The sequence below is a fragment of the Triticum aestivum genome, chromosome 5A (assembly GCF_018294505.1).
Source record: "Triticum aestivum cultivar Chinese Spring chromosome 5A, IWGSC CS RefSeq v2.1, whole genome shotgun sequence".
Classification (NCBI taxonomy): domain Eukaryota; kingdom Viridiplantae; phylum Streptophyta; class Magnoliopsida; order Poales; family Poaceae; genus Triticum; species Triticum aestivum.
In genome coordinates this window covers 25,829,987-25,849,872 of record NC_057806.1, presented here as the reverse complement: position 1 = coordinate 25,849,872, position 19,886 = coordinate 25,829,987, and the positions used below count along the sequence as shown (strand labels likewise).

At 45.3% G+C, this 19,886-nt stretch overlaps 1 protein-coding gene across 2 annotated transcripts; it reads left to right on the top strand.

Annotated features, from left to right (window-relative positions):
• Positions 1 to 14,293: 14,293 nt before the first annotated feature.
• Positions 14,294 to 19,161, top strand: LOC123102089 (uncharacterized). Of its 2 annotated transcripts, none has more exons than XM_044523372.1 (5): positions 14,294 to 14,494; positions 15,080 to 15,266; positions 15,692 to 15,730; positions 16,956 to 17,096; positions 18,748 to 19,161. In XM_044523372.1, the coding sequence occupies exons 2-5, from the start codon at positions 15,208 to 15,210 to the stop codon at positions 18,767 to 18,769; spliced, it is 261 nt and encodes an 86-aa protein (XP_044379307.1). In that variant the 5' UTR covers positions 14,294 to 14,494; positions 15,080 to 15,207; the 3' UTR covers positions 18,770 to 19,161. The 2 variants fall into 2 exon arrangements, with proteins under 2 accessions (XP_044379307.1, XP_044379306.1); XM_044523371.1 differs by having other exon boundaries at positions 15,685 to 15,765.
• Positions 19,162 to 19,886: the final 725 nt, after the last annotated feature.

Genomic DNA, 19,886 nt, shown 5'->3' with positions numbered 1-19,886 from the left:
AACTGCCAAGTCAGTAGTCAAAGTTGACCAGCCAACTGTCAAGGAGGGGGTCCACCTGTCATTGACTAATGTGATAATAGGACTGGTTTAAACTAGTTTTTACCTTGGTGGTGGGGGCCCACTATCATACACCTATTAACTAACAGGGCTAGTTAGTAAAGGGGGGTTAGTACTAACTAAAAGGACGGTCCCTAGTCAACGCAAGAGTCAGCAGGGGCCATCGCCAAGCCGCACGCCGGGCACGGGGCCACGGCGGCCATGGCCAGCAGCAGCAGCTGGCGGCCGGCGGCAGTAGCCACTGCAGCAGCGCGGCAGGGGAGCGAGGCAGCGGTCGGCGGCAGCCACGTGCGGCGCAGGGGGCGCGGGCGGACTAGGCGACAGGCGCATCGGCAGCAGCAGTACGCGGAGGCAGTGGCGGTCGAGGCTGCACGGGCGCAGGTAGGGAGCGACCACGGGGGCGCAAGCAGGAGAGGGAAGCGGGAAAGACGGCAGCGAGCGGCTGTAGGTGGGCGGCGACGCGTGGGGAGGGAGCAGCGTGGCGGGAGCACAAGCAGGAGGCGACCGGGGGCGCCGCCACAGGCGTAGGGATTGAGCGTGGGGGAGGAGGCATGCGGGCACGGGTAGTCTCCGGCGGGTGTGGCGAGGCGCAGAGGAGGCAGCGGTGAGCCGGGCATGGACGGAGTCGGGGTTGCGGGGCGCGGCGTGGTCCGTTTGAATGGCCGTGCGATGCCTCGTGGTTGGGTGTAGGTGGCTCATCCAATGGTCGCCGGAGACGACGCCAGCGACGAGGGAAGCGGAGGCCGGAGCTTGGGTGAGCACGAAGGCGGCGCTAGGGGGCTCGGCAGGATAAACTAAGGGCACAGGCGGCTCTGCCGCGAGGCCGTGAACACAATGCGGGGTTCGGTGGAGCTCATGGGCGTCGGTAGAAACGACGAGAAGCTCGGCGGTGGTGGTGAGGTTCGGCAACGGAGGAGGAAACAGAGCTAGGGACGCTCGTGGAAAACGGGAAGAGAGAGGGGAGACCGTGGGCTCACTGTGGTCCTGTAGGTGTGCGTGAATGGGCTCGGGGAGGGCTCGACGGCGCCGGAATCAAAGACGAACGCCGGCGGTGGTCCGAGGTAAACGGAGCTCGAATTCAACGATGTAGGGGCTCCCGGCTTGAGCTCATGGTCGAGGAGGACGTAGCGGGCGCTGGCGGAGCTTCTGGACACCTTGGCGCGGCGAGTGGAGGCCGGTGGCCGCGGGGTCGACGAAGAGCTTAGCGGTGGTGGTTCGTCCATGTATGCGGAAGAGGAAAGCGGCGCGACGGGGAGTGGGAAAGAACGCTAGGGTTCGGCCTGGGTGGTCGGGGGAGGACTTGTAGGCGACGGGGAGGAGCTGGATGGCCGGCACATGGCCATCCACGGCCATGGACGTGTGAGGGGAAACCACCCAGCCTCCTATGAACAGGAGGTGGAAGATGAGAGGGGGAGTTGGGCTGGTTTCAGTTAGATGGGCCAAGTTGGGTAGATTAGGTCTGTTGTTTTGTTTCTCTTTTCTTTTATTCATGATTTATACTATTATGTTTTATTTTCTATTTATTATAGTTTTATAAAATATAAAGTTAGTTCCTAAAATAGTATTACTATTTATTCTAATGCCACAATAACTTGCTACCCAAACTAAAATAGTTTCGTAATTATTTAGTATTTAAAAGTATTTAGATAATAGGTTTTGCTACTGTTTCATTCATCTAATAGTTTTTAAATATTTTATAAAGGTGAGGTTTCTACACCATAATTAACTATGCATTATTTGGCTCACTCCGAACATTTTAGTTTTAATATTTGAAAACTTTTATTGTTTGCTTAATTTTGAATCTGAATTTCAAATCGGTTTCGAACTAACGCGAGATTAGGAACAGTAACCGTGGTGACGTGGCATCATTAAGAGAGGTTTACTGTAGCTTAATTATCCGGGCGTCACAAGAAGTAACCAAGGTGGTCCTAAAAATTATGGAGGGAAACGAGTCAGCAGAATGTATCAACGAGACTATTTTGGTCCTCATACCCAAGGTGAAAAACCCTACACACTTGTCTCAGTTTCGGCCTATTAGCTTGTGTAATGTTCTATACAAAACCTCTTCTAAGGTGATCGCTAATAGACTGAAAATAGTCCTACCTGATATAATATCTGAGGAACAATCCGCCTTTGTGCCTGGAAGAATGATTACAGACAACATCATTACAACATATGAGTGTTTGCATTTTATGAAGCGTAATAAGGCTAAGAAGAACCAATCCTGTGCCCTCAAGCTTGACATGATGAAAGCGTATGATAGGGTTGAATGGTCCTATCTGAGGGCAATTATGATGAAGCTGGGCTTCAATGAGCGTTGGGTATATGTAGTGATGAGCTTGGTAACAACTGTCAAATTCTCAGTGTTGTTCAACGGCAAGAAACTTCAACAGTTCGAACCATCTAGAGGAATCAGACAAGGAGATCCAATTTCTCCGTATTTGTTCTTGATAGCAGCAGAGGGCCTTTCGTGCCTCCTCAAATCAAAAAGTGAGTCATCCAATGTGACTGGCCTACACGTGGCTGCTACGGCGCCTTCGGTGAACCATCTTCTATTCGCAGATAACAGCCTGCTGTTTTTAAGGCAAATAATGCGGAGTCTAATGAGGTGTACCATGCTCTGAATACCTATTGTCAGGCAACCGGCCAATGTATTAACTACGCCAAGTCATCTATATACTTCAGTAAAGGTGTGCCAGATACGGTCAGACATGAGATAAAAGATACTCTACGGGTACCCAATGAAACTCTGAACGAGAAGTATTTGGGTATGCCTTCTGACATTGGCAGCTCCAAGAACGGCGCATTCAAGTATCTAAAAGATAGGCTTTGGAGTAAGGTACAAGGCTGGATAGAGCGAACAATGTCCACGGCAGGGAAGGAGGTTTTGGTTAAATCTATAGCACAAGCGGTGCCTGTATTTTCAATGTCATGTTTTAAGCTACCGAGGGGACTTTGTGAACATCTCAATATGCTAATCAGAAAATTTTGGTGGGGGAGTAAAGAGGGCAAAAGGAAGCCCCATCGGGTGTCCTGGGAGACCATGACTCAACCTAAGGATATGGGCGGTCTGGGTTTTAAGGATTTTGAGCTCTTCAATCTTGCAATGCTAGCCAGGCAAGCATGGCGGCTGCTTCAATATCCAGATTCTCTTTGTGGCCGAATCCTGAAAAGCATATACTATCCTGCGAGTGACATCCTGGGAGCGGAACTTGGAGGACATCCGAGCCAAGTGTGGCGAGCTATGATTGAGGGCAGGGATGTTCTAAAGCAGGGCCTTGTCAAACGGATAGGTAATGGCGAAACTACTCTCATATGGGAACAAAACTGGCTGCCTCGGGAGGAGTTTCTTCGTCCCCTTGGTTGTCGTGTTCACAACCCACCCACAAGGGTCTCTGAGCTGATTGTTAGGGCCACAGCTTCTTGGAATCGAGAACTAGTCCAAGCAACCTTCTTGCAAATGGACGCAGAGATCATCCTCGGAATACCACTCTGCACGCGCAACCTAGAGGATTTCTGGTCTTGGCATCATGAAAGGCATGGTTCCTTCACGGTTAAGTCGGCATACAAGATGCTTGTGGCGACCAAACAGAGAAGGGAGGTGTGCTTAAATGGAGAAGCTGGTCCATCCAACGCAAGGGCAGAAAAGGGTGAGTGGAAATATCTCTGGAAAACAGCAGTTTTGGGGAAGATCTGTATGTTCCTATGGAGGTTATCTAAACACTCACTCCCAACCAATGATGTCCGAGCACACCGTCATATGGCCAATTCAAGCACCTGCGGCCTCTGTGGGGTTCAGGACTCTTGGCGGCACTCTCTCCTTGAATGCACATCTTCGAGAAGCGTTTGGGCATTCTGCAGAAGAGGAGATCACACATAAAATCACGTCTAATACCGAACCAAAGGCGAAGAGCTGGCTTTTTATAGTTATGGGACTGCTGGCACATGGCCAATTTACCACAATGGCAGTCACCCTTTGGTCCATATGGCATGCCCGGCGAAAAGCTATACATGAAGCAATATTCCAGAGCCCTCAAGTAACCCATGGCTTCATCGAGAGGTACCTGCAGGACTTGGTGATCATACAAGATACATGCCAGAATCAGAGCACAAATGTCGCCATACCACGACCAGTTCATACGAAACCAAAAAAACCTCCTCCGGGACACCATAAAATCCATGTTGATCCGGGTGTTCGAGTGAGGAGAGGTGGATCAGCGGTAGCTGTCTGTAGAGATGAAGATGGCAACTATATTGGAAGCTCGGCCCTGGTAGTTGAAGGAGTTTGTGATCCCCCAACTTTGGAGGCAATAGCATGCCATGAAGCTTTGGCCCTGGCAGAGGATCTGGGCATCCACCATTTCATCGTAGCATCTGATTGTCGACGGGTCGTGCTAAACATCGCCAGAAGGGCACGCGGGCATTATGGCGCTGTCATCAATGAGATCAACATCAAACCCTCTACTTTTTCGTGTAATTTTTCTTTTGAAAGTCGTGCTGCAAACTATGAAGCACATCGCTTAGCTAAATTTGCGCTTTCTAGAGGTCCGGGTCGCCATGTCTGGTATGGTGTTCCTCATGACCAAGTGTGTATCCCACTTCATGTGGTTTTTGATGAATAAAGCATGCTTTTACCCCTCAAAAAAAAGATAATGCAGTCTTATCTTTTGATCTCCACGTAATCTACATAGAACAATAAAAAATATTGTGCAACTGGTTATTTCTTAGTTTTTATCTTCAATAACTAAATATCCCTAAATATGAAGAGACCATTTTTTTTAACATCAGTACAGACACAAGCACTGATACATACGCGCATACACTCACCTCTATAAACACACATGCACACCCTATTCTTATGAGCACCTCCGAGAGACTGAGCCGGCATTCATCTTGAAATTTACGAAGTCACCGTAGGCACCTCGCCGTCGACAGGAATGTCTGCTCCCACCGAAAGCATATCGCCGGAAATCCTGAAATAAATCCAGAAATAATGCGAGCACCAAGACTTAAATCCTGGTGGGCTGGGATACCACAGTCCCTCTAACCATTGAACCACAGATTGGTTCACATAAAGAGACAGTTGTTACTAAAAGATCGTACCTTAATTAAGAGAAGACAAACTTTTTCTGATGATTCATTTGGCACTAATAAAATAACATTATTGTACATTCCCTAGTTAATCTTTTGCCAGGCGGTTAGATAGAGTACGTGCCAAACTCAGAAAGCTTCTGCGGTTGGCAATCCAGTCCAGGAATGAATGTCCGAGCTAGCTTCCCAATTTAGCATATATGTCTTTTTAGAGGGAACGAGTCATGGTCACATCACATGGCCATGACGACCTACCTAGCTTGGCTACGTACTCTATACATCTTCCAGCATGTAGATGGCGGCTCTGTACAGAGCATCTATACATCTTCCTTTTTCTGAGGATCACATCTATTGATCTATACATCTTCCGGCATGTAGATGGTCACAAATTGTCCCGTACAAGGCATCGAGTACGACGCATCTTGCCACTCGCCGTCGGTTGGAACAGAAGGTGACGAGGGAAAGCACGACGAGCAGAGCCATGGATGCGACGATTAGAAGGCTGTCCCTTGACATGGTCGCAACTCGCATAGTAGGGACAACCTGACAACCTCATATGCGTGTGTTGAGATTTGCGCCAACGGCCACCTCACGGTCAGATCGAATCTCCGCCGTCGACCACGAAGGCAATGGTAATGACGATGGCCATGCCTCGCGTTCTATTTTTACCTTTTCCAGCCACCGATTGTTCCTTGCTTGCTGCGTCCACGATTCCCTGTTGAGAAATACAGTAGTATCCATATTTCTGGGACCTTTCTCTCCAATTTTTATGTATTGATCTTTTTTGCTTTGATTTGACATAGAAAAGAGCTGGGGTGTCGTGGCATGTTCGCTAATGCAAATGTGACAGCTAGAAAAGAAATGCACGTCTCTTAATAGGATAGTGAACAATTACTAGTAATGGTGGAAGAATAGGATGCTTAAGTAGGAGATTAATACGGTGAAGCGTGCCTTATTAGTTGATTGTAATTGATCCTCGGGTGATCGACTATACACCCGTTTATACCATGAACGATGAAGATACGGTTTTCGCCCGCTTCCCCGCAAATTAATTGGGCAACTTCCTTTTTTTTTAAATCGAGATTCTCAGGGACCGAGTTTTGAAACGTGAGATATTTCGCCGTACTTTGATGTGACATGAATTAGGGAGGGGTACCCCCAGGGGTACTCTTGGAACCTCTCCTTAGTTCAAGCAAATGAATAGAATTTTAAAAGTTATTTAAACTCTAAAAATATAGTTCATTTAGTTAAACCAAAGAGGGTTAATTAGAGAATACCCTAAAGGGTACCATTTGCACCCGGCCTTTAAAATGAATGCACACTAACTCCTAAATTCTTTCCAACGAGCGGATATCCAACTTCAGAGAGTGGAGACTAGATTGTTAACATAAAAGATCACTTCATATAGCGGTTAATTATATAGTGGGGCGATTTTGTTTTGTGTTATTGTCTGACAATACACTACCTCAGTAAAAAAAAGTTGTATTTAAAAGCATGCTAGCTAGCAAAAATCCTATTTGGGGAGCCAATTCATGAGGAAAAAAAATGACATTGTACCATACTTTCCCGTAATAATATAAACAACCCACCTTCAAAAAATTATATAAACACCATATATATGTTTAGAAACTATGGATACATATTGTCATGTACGGAATTTCGTTTTGTAGCTTAGACTCCATGTAGCTTCTTTAATGAAAACTTTCAAAAATAATTGTTTCAAGTTTTATTAAATTTAAGAAAAAAAAACACATTTCATATGTGTAATTTTTTTATTATGAATGGTTTAATATGTGAGCTACAAAAATATTGTGGAGTTTTAGTACTATTAAAATCTATGAATTGGTTTTTTTTATGTAGCTCGCATCTTAAGTCATTCCAACATGATAATTTATACGATTGTAAAATACATATGAACATGTGGAATTTTTTTCCTGAACTTTTTTGAAAATTGTAACATTTGATTTTTACCTTTTTTGGAAGGTCTCCATGGAGCCTGAGTTCCAAAACATCAAACTCTTGTCAGGTTGTATTAATATACAAAAAATGAGTCATAATGCAATTTATTTGCATCCCATAAGGAACAAAAAGTAGGATGCCTAAATGTACTTGATTTGTCCTATGTGGACTACTAGGGAGTAGAGTCCATAGAAACAACTATGCATGCAAACTATCAAGAGCATGACTGTGAAAGTTAGAACTTGCAAGAAAATGGGGATTCAAGTTAAAGAGATGCAAATAGTAGGTGGCTCGATGATGTAATTTCGAGGCTTTGAAGTTGTGATTATCCTGCTCCTCATTGACGGAGGTTCGAACCATAAAGGTTATAAGACAACAAAATATCTCGACGCTGCAGCCCACAAAGAGGCCATGAATCGCATTGCCCACCTATCTAACCAGTGGCGGCGTCAGGCCCTAGGCACGCCAGGCCGCCGCCTGGGGCGTGGCCGAGATGTGTTTCATTCACTGTAGCGTGCAGTGGTACTGTTGCATATTATAGCCCGTTGTAGGTGCAAGGCTGGCATGGGGCGTGGCTGGATCCTGGCTCCACCATTGCATCCAACCATGGCTTATAGACCGCAAAGGTCCAATGTCACTTGGCGAGGTCTTCCAAAAACAAGCAATGTCCGGACCATAAGCCTGCAGCAGGGACACACCAGGTTATGCAGATGTTCTATGGTTACCGAGCCGGAGGAAATGACAAAGCACAATCTTAGACTAGATTCATCTTCCACTGCCCTTGATCGCTGTCGATGTCGCATCGAGTTCCCATGGATGGTACGTGTGGGTGGGGAGGGCATGCAAACAGAAACAACCAAGGAACATGGACGCGGTCCCTAGGTCTTCATCATCTCTACGCAGATCGCCATGACATCACCTGGATGGGGTGGCCACTCCAGCGACGATGAGCTCCTCTCTCTCCCCATCGCCTTGTGGTAGCTAATGAGAAAATTTCATGTGCAACTAGTAACAAAACACAATGGGAAAGGGGGTAGGCGGGCTCGCAGCAACAATATGTGGGCGCGAATCTTCAAAACAGTCAGTATAGGTAAAAAAGTGACTGTGCACGAAATGAAGAAAAGCACAGTCGGCTGTTTCTTTGGGGGAAATTGGAGATTTAAGTGAACGGTCTTCATCAGCCAGCACAAGCCATGGCAACCCCTTCATGACGAGTAATGCTACACCTACTTAATTAGGTGATTAATGTAATAAGCAACGTGAGAATATGGGGAAGGAGGAGCCCACCCCGTGAAAATCAAGGGATAATTAGTTAGTTAGAAGTCTACGTAGGCTCTTTTGTGGGAGACCGTGGATGTAGCATTTTCGCTTCTTCACTGCTAAAATTTTGCTCTCGGTGTCATTCAACGAGACGACACAGAGACTAGTACTATTGACAAATTCCAGATTCCAGAGTCTCCAAGCAGGCGCAACTAGCTAACGGGTTACGAACAGCTCAGAAATTAGCCTCTTTCAACGCATGAACCTACCAGTACTAGGCCAATCTGCAGGCTCTTTTTCCTGGCAAAGTTACACGGTGGTCGTAGGAGTGCACGGAGTATATTACTTTGCGACAAACAGCCGGTAATTAACTAATAGTCAAACGTTCGTGATGCCTAATTAGCTTGCCAATTACGACGACCGCGTTAATTTGGATTTGGACCGCACTCATTCTTTGGCAGTGAGTATATATATTTTTACGGGGCTGATGCAGTGATCTGATTTGATATCGACCGTGACGTGGCCGGCAGCTCGACGCACGCACGGACAAACCAAGCACACGGCCGGACAGGTTCCGGCCAGCGACCACCATGCCCGGCTCCACCGTGGTGCTGATCGGCGCCTTCGTGGCCGTGCTTCTCGGCGTCTCCCTCTCCACCGTCGTCCTCTGCTCCAACCTCGCCGTCGCCGTCGCCGTCACAGCGGAGCGTCGTCGACCTCGAGCTCGGCCTGGGGCGGTCGCCGTGCGGGATCGACGAGGCCGTCCTGGCCGCGTACCCGACCGCGGTGTATTCGTCGGCTGCGAAGGGGCGAAGGACAGAGCCAGATGGCTGCTGCCGCCGCGACGGTCGAAGATGGCCAGGCGCCCGGAGACACGCGCGACACGACGTGCGCGGTGTGCCTGGCGCAGTACGCAGACGGCGACGAGCTCCGGTGGTTGCCGGGGTGCCGGCACACGTTCCACCGGCTGTGCGTCGACGAATGGCTGCGGCGGCGGCCGAGCTGCCTGCTCTGCTGCACGTAGCCGCCTGTGGAACCCGGGATAGATTGCCTGTCGTGTCGTGTCGTATCATGTCGGGACCATTTCATTTCCTAGGGCGGCAACGGATGGTGTAGCTAGCTAGCTCGCGTACGTACATGTCTCCTACACCTTCCCTCCCGCCAGGATCTACTGCTCCCGACCGGAGGGCTCCGGACGCCGAGGCGGCGCTGTCTTCTGCTGCAAGTGGCGGCGCCGCGAGGGTGGCGAGGGACGTCGGGAGCTGTCGCCGGTCGCAGCAGGTGTTGCGCCCTCCTCGCTCGCGGCTGGATCTGAAGGCGACCTTCCTCCCCCACGCAACACTTTGCCTCGCTGGATCTGGTCGTCGGTGGCCTCTGGACGCCGGATCCGTTGTTGGGCTGCCTGGAGTTGCGGATCGAATCGGGAGGAATCCTTGGCTGGTGTGCTCTAGCCACGACGGCGGCAACATCGGTCGGTGTCGTTCCCCTCCTCGAAGGCGTCGTCGTGGTTCGTGCCCTCTCCCTCCCGCTCCATGCCCGGGAGAAATCCCTTGTCTTGCTGAGACAGGTCGACAACGGCGTGTCATGCGCCGCCTCCTTGAAGGTGCCGGCTTGGGCAAGGTGGGAGAGTGTTGTGGTGCTGAGCGGTGGTGGCTGGGTTGCTGCATCTTCGACGAGGGATTTGGAGCATGGTTCTTTGTCTATGAATTATTGTTGGTCCGCTGTCTTCTCGATTTGGCCGTTGGCCGATCTGTGCTTTCTTGCTCAACGTCTTTGTGTTGGGCAGGGAGGGGATAGGGATCCTGTCCTTTGTGTTGGCAGCAACCATATGCGGTTGCAAGGTCACGGAGCTGATTTTTGCGAGTTGATCTGATTCCAGATATGGATGCTCCATTTTCTTCTCGTTATTTGTTTGTTCAGTGGCGGCTCCTTGTGCTGTTTTTCCTCTTCGTGTGTGTATCTGTGGGCCGCGGTGTGGACTTTCGTCTGGTATCCTTCATGCAGTGGCGTGTCGAGCTGAGTATCTTCCTTGATGCCCAGAATCATGCCCTTTCCTTGCTCTTAGGGGGGGGGGGGCAATTCCATCTTTCGGCGGTCCGGCGCCTTTCGAGCCAAGGCGAGGGGCAGGGGTCCCCTCCGGAGAGGAGTGGCATGTTTTCGATGTGCACCTTCCAGGGTAGATGAGGGCACGGTTCATCGACGTTGGGCATTGGCTCCACCCGAAGTTCCTCTCTGTTTGCCCTACTGATTTAAGTTCACTCGGAGGACTCCGTCGACTACAAGCTAGTCCTTATTCTGTTTACTTTTATAGGGCATGTAGTCTTTGGTGCTTGTAAGCTGCTTCAGCATCACCATGTATCTGCAGTTTGTTTTTCTTTTCTGTTTCCAGTTGGTTGTTATGGTGGCCTTGTGTAATCTCTAACCGATTGATGGCTTTGTTAATTCAAAGTCGGGCTCTTCTTGAGCCTTCATTCTAAAAAAACGCACTACTAATACGTATGCAGCCACAGCCGCCACAAAGAGATAGCAGAGTACATACAGAGGAGGCAGATCGTTGTGCCTCTCGATGCAAAAAAAAAGAAGATCATTGTGCCTCGTCAGATTGCAGATGATGCAGCAACTTCGGTCACGTTTATTTCAGCTTTTCAGTTTTACTAAGTCTCGGTCAACTTAGACTTTGTTATGTCTCAGTTGATGCTACATTTCTTTGATTTTGCATGAAGATTCGTATAAAAAATATTTTCAGTATTTTCTTTTTCTCTTCTTATACTATATCACTTGACTGAAACTTACCTTTAGTTTTTCCCTGTCCAAGCATAGTAATATATCATACGGATAACTCGTGCAAATCTATAATATACTATTTCTATTTCTTCTCTTGCTTCATTGGGCTCTTGTCTGTATGTGGGAACTTCATTGGGCTCTATATCTTCCTGTGGGAGAGCTAGGACATGGGGCCAATCATAGGCCTTTTCCCAGCGCTGCCGCCTTTTTTTTCTTGGGACAAACTTTTTTTTTAAGGATTCTTGGGACAAACCTTATTTTGCCTTAGAGGGTGCTTGGATCCAAGGGACTATTTTTAGTCTGACTAAAAATAGTCTCTTTTAGGCCTCTTTTGGTTCATAGGATAGGATTATCATAGGAATAGAAATCTTGTAGGAAATGAGATGACATGTATCTCAAATCCTATGAGTAAGAATAGAAAACAAGATGTCATTTGGTTGACATCAAAAGAATTTTTCCATTGAGTCTAGGCTCTTTTTTATTTTCCTATAAAATGTGGAGGATAGGAACCAATCCTATGTAGGAATAGGAATCCATTTCTATGAACCAAAGGGCTCTAAAGGAAAAAATCCTATAAGAATCCTATTCTCTAGAATTCCTATAAAATTCCTCTAAACCAAAGGAGGCCTTAGAGGCTAAAATTCCAAGCACCCCTGACTAAAGAGAGGCTAGGACTACTCTTGAGGCTAAAAATTTTTAGTCATAGGAAACCTACTAAAATATGTATTAGCCCTCTCTCTCCTCATTTAATTCCTCTACTTTAACACATGCGAGTTCTGGATTGGATGGTTTGGAGGATAATAAATGCTCAATAATTTGATTTTAGTCTCTTTAATATTTGGATCCAAGCATGGGTGAGGCTAACAAGTTTTAGTCCCACTACTTTTAGTCATGGGACTAAAACGTATCCAAGCACCCTCTTAGATTGTCGGGGGCGCCGCACATCCTTCACCGGTAATTAAGCTGGCCCTTTTTTGTCCGGTTTTGTATAGGAAGAGAGCGGCCGGTTCTACTGCCTCTGTTTCCTCATCTTCCTCGTTCGTGTGTCTCCTATGCCCCCCTCCCCCCCTCCCCCCAATTTTCGTTTCTCTTCTGCTTCTCGTCTCGGGCGATAGGTGGGTGGTTCTTCTTCACCTTCTCATCCCTTCCGATATGTCTCTCTGGTAGAAGGCAGGGTTTCTGATTTGTTCCTTTTTTGTTGATGGACATGGTTACCTAGAAAAGCTAGGGTTTCTGATTTGTTCTTTTTTCCTCTTTCGGATCTAGTTTGAAGGTGGCGGGTAGGTGGGTTGTTAGTCATTTTCTTAGGCATGGGGTGGACTGGGATGTGGCAGCTACGAATGAAAACCCTATTCTGACGGGTTGAAACAGTGATTATGACGCCTAGGCACGGTGTATATTTTGGGCGCATTGTTGTGTTGTCGCCTCCTCTCCTTTGCTTGAGGTCCATACACTGGCTCTATTCAAGTTGTCGCCTCCTCTCCTTTGTCGCCATGTTTATTCAAGTGTGAAATACACTTTTGGTTGATTAAATAAAATGGCCAACGTTTCGCCAGGTTAAGAAAAAGTTGCCAGATCATATGTATATCGGTAATTCTGGGTATAGATGTTACTGCTCAGCGGTTTGTCATGTGTGTAAATTTGTTCGAGTTGGTTTGTTATTCATTTACTTCCCGACTGTCTACTACAACAAAGTTTGCCCGACTCCGGCGATGGAGGGGCGATGACGGCAGCGTGCCTTCGGCTCGCTTCAGTGCTTGTAGTCGTCGCTAGATGGTCTACGGATCTGGATGTAGATTTTATTTATGAACTGTTTATTATTTCTGGTGTTCGTTGTACTATCATGATTGAAGATGAATAGATTGGAAGTTTTTTTCGCAAAAAATAAATAAGTAATGAAAATATATTTTTTTGTGAAATACACATAACCAAACTCGGTGGGATGCATCTACGCTCTCCTACGGACATGAATGCCGAAGCTAAGCTTGTCTTAGCTGACCGGGACATGGTCTCACATGGGTACATGCCAATGCATGACGACCTACCCACGGACTCTGCTCTACAACATTCATGGCGGCTTCGTACGGAACATTTCTAAATTGTTCGTACGAGACATGCCATGTACTTCGCCGCATTTCGGTCTCGCCGCTATACGGCAACGGCATGCATTCATGGTCCCGATCGACATGCTACCTTACGCCGTGGCGGTTCAGGAGTCATCGGTGGTGGCCGCAGGCGGCGACGTGCGGCAGAGCGGGCAGCTCGGCCGCCGCCGGAGCCACTCGTCGACGCACAGCCGGGGGAACGCGTGCTTGCAGCCGGGCAGCCGCCGGAGCTCGTCGCCGTCCGCGTACTCCGCCAGGCAAACCGCGCAGGTCGTGTGCGTGTCCGTGTCCGTGTCGTCGGGCGGCTGGTCACCGTCGGCCGACGCGTCGGCAGCAGCCATCTGGCGTCCGTCCCGTCGCCTCCCCGCCGAGGAGTACACCGTGGTCGTGTACGCGGCTAGGACGGCCTCGTCGATGCCTGCGGCCGCGCACCCGTGGCCGAGCTCGACGTCGACGACGCTCCGCTGTGACAGCGACGGCGGCGCGCGGTGCGCCTGGCGCCGGTTGGAGCAGAGGAAGGTGAAGAGGGAGATGACGAGGAGCGCGGCCATGGAGGCGCCGATCAGCAGCACGGTGGAGCCCGGCATGGTATGCTACAACCTGGCCGTGCAGCTTCTATGTACCTACGTATATGATTGGTTTGTGATTTGTCCGTGCGTGCGTGCGTCGAGCTGCCGGCCACGTCACGGTCGAGACGGTCGAGATCAAATCAGATCTCTGGCATCAGCCCCGGACATATAAATACAGTACCAATTTAGCTACTTTTCAGTCAGCTGATTTTTGATCTTTGAGTCAGTCGATTTTTCACCCATTGATTTTGTTCTGTGATTCGTTCTGTACCATGAGTTGTTTCGGTTGTGTAAAAATCGACTGAACCTTGAAGTGGGTCAGTCGTATCGTTATTGGGCCGAGGCTATTCCTTCACCCGTTTAGCTGCAGCCCAGCCCGTAGAGGAAAGCCGCTCTCTCTGTCGTCTCTTCTGCTTCACTGCTCTTCTCCTCTCTTATCCACGGTCTTCACTACTCTTTGCCCCCCACCTCTGACCGTGGAGGCTTTGTGCTTCATTGCCCCCCCCCCCCCCTCCCCCACCCCAATTCATTTCTTTTTCTGTATGATACATTTGCTATTTTAAGTTATTCATTTGTTGTTTCTGTTGATATCTATTTTGCAGGGATTTCGAGGTGTCACTGGTTAGGGTTTTCTCTGCTTCCTGTGAGGTGTGCTAGGGGAGGCTTTAGGTATGTGTTCTTCCATTTCTTTTTTGCTTTTGATTTCTCCCTATAATATATAGATCTTGGTTAGGTATACAAGAAGCTTTGAGAACAGTCGTTGAAATCACCAGCCTGAAGACTGAACCAACATTGATTTTGTTTAAGGAATAAAATTGCAGTCCCTTCTCTTAATCAAGTGTGTTCTGATGCATGGTTCAGTTCTCTTTTGTCAATTTCTATCTGACTTAAGGCGTTTAACTTTTGAATTGACATATTCTGCAACTCTGTAACCGATTGTCTGAAGCTAGCATTGACTGCAACTAGGATACTAACATGTACAATTGTCAGCCTCGTCAATGTTAAACTGTCTGCACTTGACAGATTTCAACCAAATGGTTGTACAACTAGATTCATAGTTAAGCCTGAATTTAGGTGGGTTTTGTTTGACTCTGAAAGTGCCATTTGACCACTTGGTGTGGTATCTCAACTCTTCTATTTGAGGATAAATAACATTATTCATCTCAAAATGATATAAACTTGGTGTGGCGTCTTTTTTTTGTTAGTTATGTTGGTGTGCAATTTTCATGTCATTTGATTAGTTTTTATGTTTAGTTTTCGCAAGGGTTTATGTCCCAAGGTCTTGAAGATATCAACAGTGACAAGAGCCCAGCTTCGAGTTCCTTTTGTTCCATCGGACATCGTGGTGTTCTGTGTAGTCCCCACTAACACTCCTGGTGGTGATGCTAGTGGATCTGGTGGTGATGCTGGTGCTGCTGCGGCTTCCTGCTCTGTTTGAAGTGTATGGTTCAAGCTTGGTCTTAAGACATATTGCGTCTGCTTTTGGAACTGTATGCCTTATAGGCAGCTAGTACGATGTCGTCTTTAGATTTTGTAGTAGTTTGTCCCATGTTGTCAAGTTGAACTGTCACCTCTTCGTTACCTAGGTTGAATTTTCTTTTGCAATCTGGTTGTGTAATGTTTGCGACCACTACTGAATATCATTGAAATTAGTGGCGAAACTTTGGTCTGTCGTTTTATTATTTGGCTATTATAAATTTGTTTGTAGGCTATGTAGTGGTCATCTTCTTTGTTTCTAATTTGAAAAGTTGGGGTACTCTGTCCCTATCTTTGTCAATTTGAACATGTAATCTTTCCTTGTGTTTATTTCAAACTTCTACAACTATGGTTTTGAGCTTGCTGATATTGTTTTGTTGCAGGTCACAGTGTCCTTTTCCAATCTTTGAAGATAAGTTGGAATTCAAGGTAGAAAATATTTTGTGGAACGCCACTTCCTATAGGTATTTTGGTCGTTTATAGTTTCTTAAAATTCATATTTTTGCAATGCTCATTACTGATTTTCTTCATAGTTACTTCCCATAATAATGTTAACGTTCCTTCTTTGTTTTCTCCCATGTCTCTTTTCTGACATCTGTGCAACATGTAATGTTATGATAGTGCCACAACCTGAGCAAGTGATTTTCCCTTGGCGACAACTTTCTCCACTAATCCTTTCTGCTAGTTATCTATTTGTACAACTCTTTGGACCTGCAAATGCAATGTTCAGACTTCTTAGTTTTATAATTTTGTTTTTCAAAATTATTATATTGCAACCATAACAATGGTTTTTCATGTTGCTAGCAACTTCAGCATGCAAATCTAATTCCTTACATTATAGTCACTGCTGATGCTTACCTTGTGTTTTTGTTGGTTGTATCATGAGAGTGCACTTGCTGATATTCCTGTTGTGTAATTTTTGGCACCTACATAAGCAATTTTAGATTATTAGTTATTTTTTGGGGGTAAGTTAAACTAGAGTTTTGAAACTTCTGCCTCTGCATCCATTTTTATTCAGTGTTCCTCACCTTGTTGACAGTATGGTCTGCTCCACCATGAAGTTGTTGTTGCTCATAATGAAGTTGTGCAACTTCTGTAGGTTGCATATGCAATTATCTTTTTAATATCTTGATATGACATGAAAGCATAGTACTAATTGATGCAATGATAGCATAACGGCTTCCATGGCATGCAAAGTACCTATGCCTCTACAACTATTTTTATACCACTGTTGCTTACCTTGTATAGAATTCTTTTTGATCGAGTGTAGTTGTTCCTTCTGATTTTGAATCTCTGTATCCTAGAAATGCAATTTTGATATAATTAGTGTCATCATGTGGAAGTTAATCGTAATGCTAATGGCTGGCAGCCATGACAACCAAAACAGTGGCTATTGCAATTGTCCGCTGACGCAACAGTGGAGTCTGTCAGCAAGATTTTATACTCTAATATGTTTTGCTACTGCATGTTGGTGTTGTTGCTGATACTTATTCTGTGCAACTTCTTTATCGTGCATCAGCAATTAAGATAACTAGATTCATTAGCAGTATGTTTTTTCGTAGTTATAATAGTTGGATACTGTAATAGGAGTGGTTGCTACGGCAACAAAATTTGTGTCTACACTTATGTTTATGATTTCGATTTTAATCTTCAGGAAGGGTGATAGGCTTCCCAAAATTCATTCATCTATAGAAAAACGTAATGGCCTTGGGTTCGAGTCCTCCACCGTTCCGACTTTGATGAAGTACCTGAAGTTGTTTATGTTGTCCTTGATGAGGAATGCTTCAGGAGGATGGTGAGTTGTATTAATCATTTCTTTTATAGTTTGACTTATTTTGTAGATACCAATCTATGTGTATGTGTTTACTTAGCCACTGCATTTTTTCATGGCTAATATGAAACCTGTGTATTTTAGGTGTTGTTTCCCATCCTATGTCGCGATTGTCTTTGTAATTAGTTATATAGATGGAACTATAATTTGTCTTTCCATGATCTAAATCCAGTTGATATAGATCAATTATGCAAGTATAGTTATAATCGTGAATACAGTGAGGTACTCTGTATTACATATAGCTTGAATTCTTTTGTACATATCAAAGTATCTGCTTCCAATAAAACCTAAATCAGCATATCAACAAGGCTAATATGAATCTTGCTGTTGTAAAATGTGTGCAAGTTTAATATGATGAACATGCAATTTTTAATTGTAGTCTTTGAATTTATGAATTAGGCTTTTGCTGTAATTATAGTTGTACTCATAGTCATGCTCGTGCATTTTATTACTTGCAGTAATGAGAATGCAATAATTAGGTTTAGGTAGATTTTTGCAAGTACATCGATCCTTTCTCTTTTGAAGTTGTTTTCTATATTTCTTGGGTTTTTTTGTGTTGACTTGTTCTTGTTATGGTTATCTCTCTGAATATGCACATTTAATTTCAACATAGATAACTTCTTTAGGGAGCTGTACTGCATATCAACAAGTATGTGCTAGAAACTTTTACTTTGACAACTTCTTTAGCCCTAGATGTGATAGTTATATTTCTGTAAGTATGTATGCATGCTCGTATTTATAGTTCTTGCGTGTTGCTGTTGAAGAACAAGTGAAAGTTAAGTTCTCTGAATATGCAAATTTAAAATTCTGCCATGAGAGTGTTGTTCTGATTTTACTTGTAGTTAAATAATTTCTAGCACAAGCAGGTCAAGATGCTGTAGTATGCATGCTCATAGTATAGTTCTTCTATGTTGCTACTCAACAACAACTGCAAGCTTAGTTTTCTGAATATGTAAATTTAGTCAGTTCATGGATATTATAGATTATGGCTTCAGGGAGGTGTTCAGCCTTAACTGTAGTTTAACAATTTTTCTAGTATAACTAGGTGATTTTTATACATATCTATGCATGCTCGCACTACACTTCTTTCTATGTTGCTTTTGATCAACAACTGCAAGTTTAGTTTTCTGATTGTGCAAATTCAGTATGTGCATGCAATTTTCAGATTATGCCTGCAGGTAGGTGTTCTGCCTTGACTGTAGTTAAACATTTTGTAGTACAAATAGGTGAAAATTGTCAAAATATTGTGGTTATCTTTTTGTACATATGTATGCGTGCTAGCACTATACTTTATTGTATGTTACTTTTGGTCAACAACTGCAAATTTAGTTCTCTGAATATGCAAATTCAGTATATGCATGGAAATTTAGATTCTGATTTCAGGATGGGGTTCTGCTTTAACTGTAGTTAAACAATTTGTAGTACAACTAGGTGTAGATCTTGTGGTTATCTTTTTGTACATATGTATGCATGCTAGCACTATACTTCTTTGTATGTTGCTTTTGGTCAACAACTGCAAGTTTAGTTCTCTGAATATGCAAATTCAATTCCTTCTTGGCATTTTTAAATTCTGCCTTTAGGGAGGTGTTCTGTTTTTAAATTCTGAATATGTCAGGTCGTCACATAAGATGCAGTAGCAAAATCAAAACATAGAAGACAGAAGAGGGCAAGAGAATTTTCAAGATATCAAAATCAAAATCAAAACACCGAATTGCCAGGTCGTCACATATTGCCAGGCCCTTTTTTTTGGGCTGGACAGAAGGCAGAAGAGGGCAAGAGAATTTTTTTTCAGCCAGTTTGGTTGTTGGGCTGATCGACTGACCCTAACTTTGGGTCAGTCAGTTTTCTTCTGTCCTCTTTTCTTTTCCTTTGTTGTAGTAATCGACTGACCACATTCTACAATCAGTCGATTAACCTGTAGCCGCTCCATATAAATACTCACTGCCAAGGAACTAGTAGCTCGGTCCAAATCCAAATTTCCGCGGTCGTTGTAGTAATTGGCAAGCTAATTAGGCATCACGTTTGACTATTAACCGGCCGCTCCTCGTCAAAGTATACTCATTTACGTTGCTTGTTGCACGCGTCAATGGTTCACGTGTCAGTAGTAGTATAAATAGAGCCTTTTACGACCAAGATTTTTCGTGTCAGGAGTATGTTTGCCGGAAAGCGTGCCTGCAGAGTAGCTTCGTTTGCTGTTCGCAACCTGTTGGCTAGCTGCCCCGGGAGAGACTGGATTTTGCTACTCGTGTGTTGTCTCGTGGATGTCCACTATGTTTGTGGTCTATATTTTTCTCGACTTTTTATTTTATTTTTTGTTGCTGTGTATTTGTGGAAATATAGATGTGATATACATAAAAAACATTTAGATGTGAATTAGACAAATTGAAAGAATTTCATCAATCAACAAGGGTTGTCGTAGCATGTTTGGCTAATGGAAGTGGGATGGCTAGAAAAAAGACCGTTTGCTCCCATCTTGTCAATCTCTTGCTTTTTCTCTCTTCTCCCTAGGGAAAGAATCAAGTATTTTATTTAAAATGGCAGAAATTGTACATCAGCCGTTCGGGGCCACTGCCTCGACATCCACCAGATCCGACGCAAGAGAACACCATGTGCACCAAGTACAAGCTAGCTCTTCCAAGCAATGCCCCCAAGGGAAAATGATGAAGACGCCACCGCCGCCCACTCCGAAAACCATCTGGAGCTTACGTTTTCACATGGAAAGCCCAACCCCTTGTAGACGAAGAGGAGTTCCAT